The 3,565-nt window shown below is 48.8% G+C and overlaps 1 protein-coding gene across 1 annotated transcript; it reads right to left on the bottom strand.

The window, feature by feature from the left end:
- Nucleotides 1-278: 278 nt before the first annotated feature.
- On the bottom strand, nt 279-1,638 carry BJ212DRAFT_1582920 (uncharacterized protein; the record flags this gene model as incomplete). Its single annotated transcript, XM_041342322.1, has 4 exons — nt 279-534; nt 595-621; nt 675-762; nt 1,454-1,638. 4 exons carry the CDS (start codon nt 1,636-1,638, stop codon nt 478-480), a joined length of 357 nt encoding a protein of 118 aa, XP_041185025.1. The 3' UTR covers nt 279-477.
- Nucleotides 1,639-3,565: the final 1,927 nt, after the last annotated feature.

Raw genomic sequence — 3,565 nt, 5'->3', positions numbered from 1 at the left:
AACATATCTGCGTACCTATATACTATACTTGTTTTGTGCCTCGCGCTGGATTTGTGTGGTTCAGCAACATGGCAACTCCTAAACTCAGGCCCAGCAAAAATCGACAAGAATCAGGCCGATATAGGACGAATACATCAGGGGCCGTCGATTTTCTCGCTGTGTTTCGTGTTTGGCACTTTTCAAGACACAAAAAGATAGAGGTCGAGAGAAACCTTTTGGTATATCGATAGGTTTTCGTTCTGTTTGGTTGAATATATGCGCTTGGAAATCACTCTATCCGGCCTAGAAAATGGTATCGGTACAGATCTAATAGTATTGAATGAGTTATTGATGGGTATCGCTGTGAATCGTTTGTATTAGGGAGGTATTACAACAAGGGGGTCGCTGCTCGCGCCGTCCCGCCCCCTCGTGCCTCGCCCGCCATCCTGCCATCCCGACGCCAATGCTATCACGCACGCATCCACTGGGATCCCACGGCTAGTCATCGTGCTCAATCCCACTGCCCTTGCCTTGGAGCGTCGAAGAAGAGTCAACCTGTAGAAGAACCCAGTCAGTACAGTGGCTCATAAAACTAGTAGGCAGGATGGCATTCACCTCCACCGTAACTTTTCGCTTGTATTCCTAGTGTACTGCATTAGAAAGACCATAAGAGTGAATACTAGTACATGGCTTACGGTATCGCTGCGCCAACTCTGCCCGGTATCCCGCGTGGTATTCATCCTCGTCACCGGCGCCGCTCCCAGTGGGTCCAACCGAGTCGGGCTACAAAGCAAACCATTGTTAGTATGAGAATAGGTTATGATGAATACCAGAGAGTGGGTCCGGTGAATATGAGCTCAACATCGCCTTTAAGTTCTTCTTCCAACCAGGCAAAGTAACAGTCAGGGCAGCGCCATCGTGGATATGACATTTTCGGAAGCCCTGAATCATGTCCCATGTCCGTCCGAGTGTGCAGGATACTCGCTAAAATATTTGGAACAAGGAAGGTCCAGTAATACTTCTACCGGACATGTGGTGTGTGCCTCCGCTGGTCCTCGCTAAGAGCAAAAAAAGCCTCGACGTTGCTCTTGCAGTTTCGCGAGCCGCTCAGTAGCGTCGACAGCGCGGTCCCAGTTGCGCTCATAGTCGTTGCACCAGAGAAGAATCGCAGTCTGAGAAAATGCAGGAGTCTACTATCGACGTCTATGTGCACGCAAGGCCTCGAAACTGCATTGAAACTAGTGTACGGTCAATTAGGAACTGTCCGAGATTCACGGTAAATTTACAATGCGCCCAGAGACCTTCAGATTCACAGCGTGAATGAGGTCAAATAGGGTGAATGAGGTGAATTAGGTGGATTTCCACTCGTCCCACGCAGAAGGGTTGGGGACAGACGAGGACAGGTTTTTAGCGGCAGCCTTCTTTGTTGGTGCGGAATCCGAGTGCGAAGGCTGTTTTTCCGATTGAATCGAACAGTTCACGTAGGTAGGGTGCACGTAAATAGATACCGCTGGATGCTGCAAGCACAAACGAGTATTTTTCCACTGCCTTAAACTGTGAAAGAGCAGCGGGACCATCCAACCAATCTGTGCCATCGTCAAACTCATCTTCTGAGTCCGTGTCCATGTCCACTGTTCTTGCTTCAGGTGGAGGAGGCATTCAGCTAGCGGGAGGCAAATCTTCGGCAGGATACTTGCCAAGGATAGTGGATTCCATATCACGCCACTTGACGAGAGGTTTGTACGGTGTTTTCAATTTCTGTGGAGTCACTGATGAGACCGAGAAGAACGCGCGAAAATTGTTACTCACATTAGAATCGAAACGATGCCATTGTCGGATTTTGATATGATCTTGAAGAGTACCAATTTCCTGCCTACTTCGGCGAGGAGAGTAATCGTTGACATGGTGCGTTCATCTGGCATGGATGTCGGAGACACTGTAGAACACGTCATTGGTTTCACTTTGAAACCAATGACATGTTCTAAAAGGTCTTTCTATGCAAAGGCACCTGAACCAGGAAGCTTTATAGTGAGCACCGCACTCATTGGAGGGGAGGTGAGGGATGAGAGAGAGCGAAGGGCTTCCGTAGATTAGTTTATGGATTCGAAGACGAATAGATTTCGCGTGCGCGACGCTATCGGTTAATGAAGCGCAGAAGACGAGATTAGTTTGAGCGAAGTAGAGAGATTAATCAGAGTGACCACGAAAGACTAGTGACCAAGGAAACGTAGGGAGAGGCACGAAAAACTAGCAAGGACCGAGTTCCTCTCCCAAGGACAACACTGGCAGTGGCAGTAAGCGAAACAACTGCTCGTGGTTATCCTGTTGTGCTATAACACAAGGGAATGGTTGTATTGAGCTGGGGTGCGGCAGGGATTGATGTCGTGCGTCCCAGAAAATTTGGTCTGAATTCGGTCTGTGAATCTGCGGACTTTGCTTGTCCGCAACTGTACTAGTAAGCTGCTCGTAGCGCAGCAACTCTCGACTGTATCCGCAATTAGAAGACTCTCAATTCTCATTCTCAACCTAGGCAACTGAAACACCAATTATACGTACTCCACCCAACCACAATGGATCACGGCGCACACGACATGAATGTAAGGTGCTCAATGAACATGCTCTGGTACGTCCCAACCAAACCCACCCAGTGACTCCACACTTACGCCCCATTCTCAGGAACACCCAAATCATCGACACATGCGTCGTATTCAGACAATGGCACATCCACTCTAACCTTCAGTTCTTCTTCTCCTTCCTCGCCATCGTGGCCCTAGGCCTGCTCTACGAATACCTCCGCGTCTTCTCGAGGGACTTTGATAAGCGCATCGCTATGAAATTGAGGATTCAGAGCGGACGTAGAACGCCGCTTACTACGAGTGGGCAGAGCTCGCCTGAACGTCGTGGTGATGGTGTTGAGGATAGGCTTGTTGAATGGGTTGAGGGTCGCGAGGAAGCAGGGGTGGGTGCTGCTATGTACATGTGCTTTGCTTTGATTGTACTGACTCGCTTTGCTTTGTCTTTAGATTCGCTGTGCCTCCTCTCTATCGTACCCTGCGCGCTGTGCTGTATGGAGCTAGCGTGGGCTTGTCTTTCTTTTTGATGCTGGTGTTCATGACGTACAATGTACGTCTGACTGCCTGTTTTTCGGACACTGACTGATTTGTTTGCACACAGGCATATCTGATTTTTGCAGTTATCCTTGGTGTGCCGCAGTGGGACACTACATCTTGGGTGATACTATAGAGCCAAACGGCCCTGCTGACAAGGGGATGGCATGTCATTGATTCGTGTACATGGGGGAAGCTGCTATCACTCCTGTTTACATTGCTTCGATCATTCCGTGTTTTCCTTTCATCAAGGACCAGGTCTAATGTAGACAGACCATAGACGACTATCAATGGGGATGCTGGTTCCTTCTATGCTTCATAATTAATATACCTTGCCCATTCCCAAGGTCGAAGAAATTGTTGTACACGAATACAGCTGCGAGTATGACCAATTACTTCATCTCTGTATCCTCATCCTTCTTCGCAAGCCCTTCCGCCCGAAGCAGAGCATCAATTTCTGCAGGCTTGTATATCTTGGC

Source organism: Suillus subaureus (genome assembly GCF_016647635.1).
Source record: "Suillus subaureus strain MN1 chromosome Unknown BJ212scaffold_424, whole genome shotgun sequence".
In the NCBI taxonomy this organism is placed as follows: domain Eukaryota; kingdom Fungi; phylum Basidiomycota; class Agaricomycetes; order Boletales; family Suillaceae; genus Suillus; species Suillus subaureus.
Note: the sequence above shows the minus strand (reverse complement) of the source record. Positions and strands in the feature narration are given on the sequence as shown.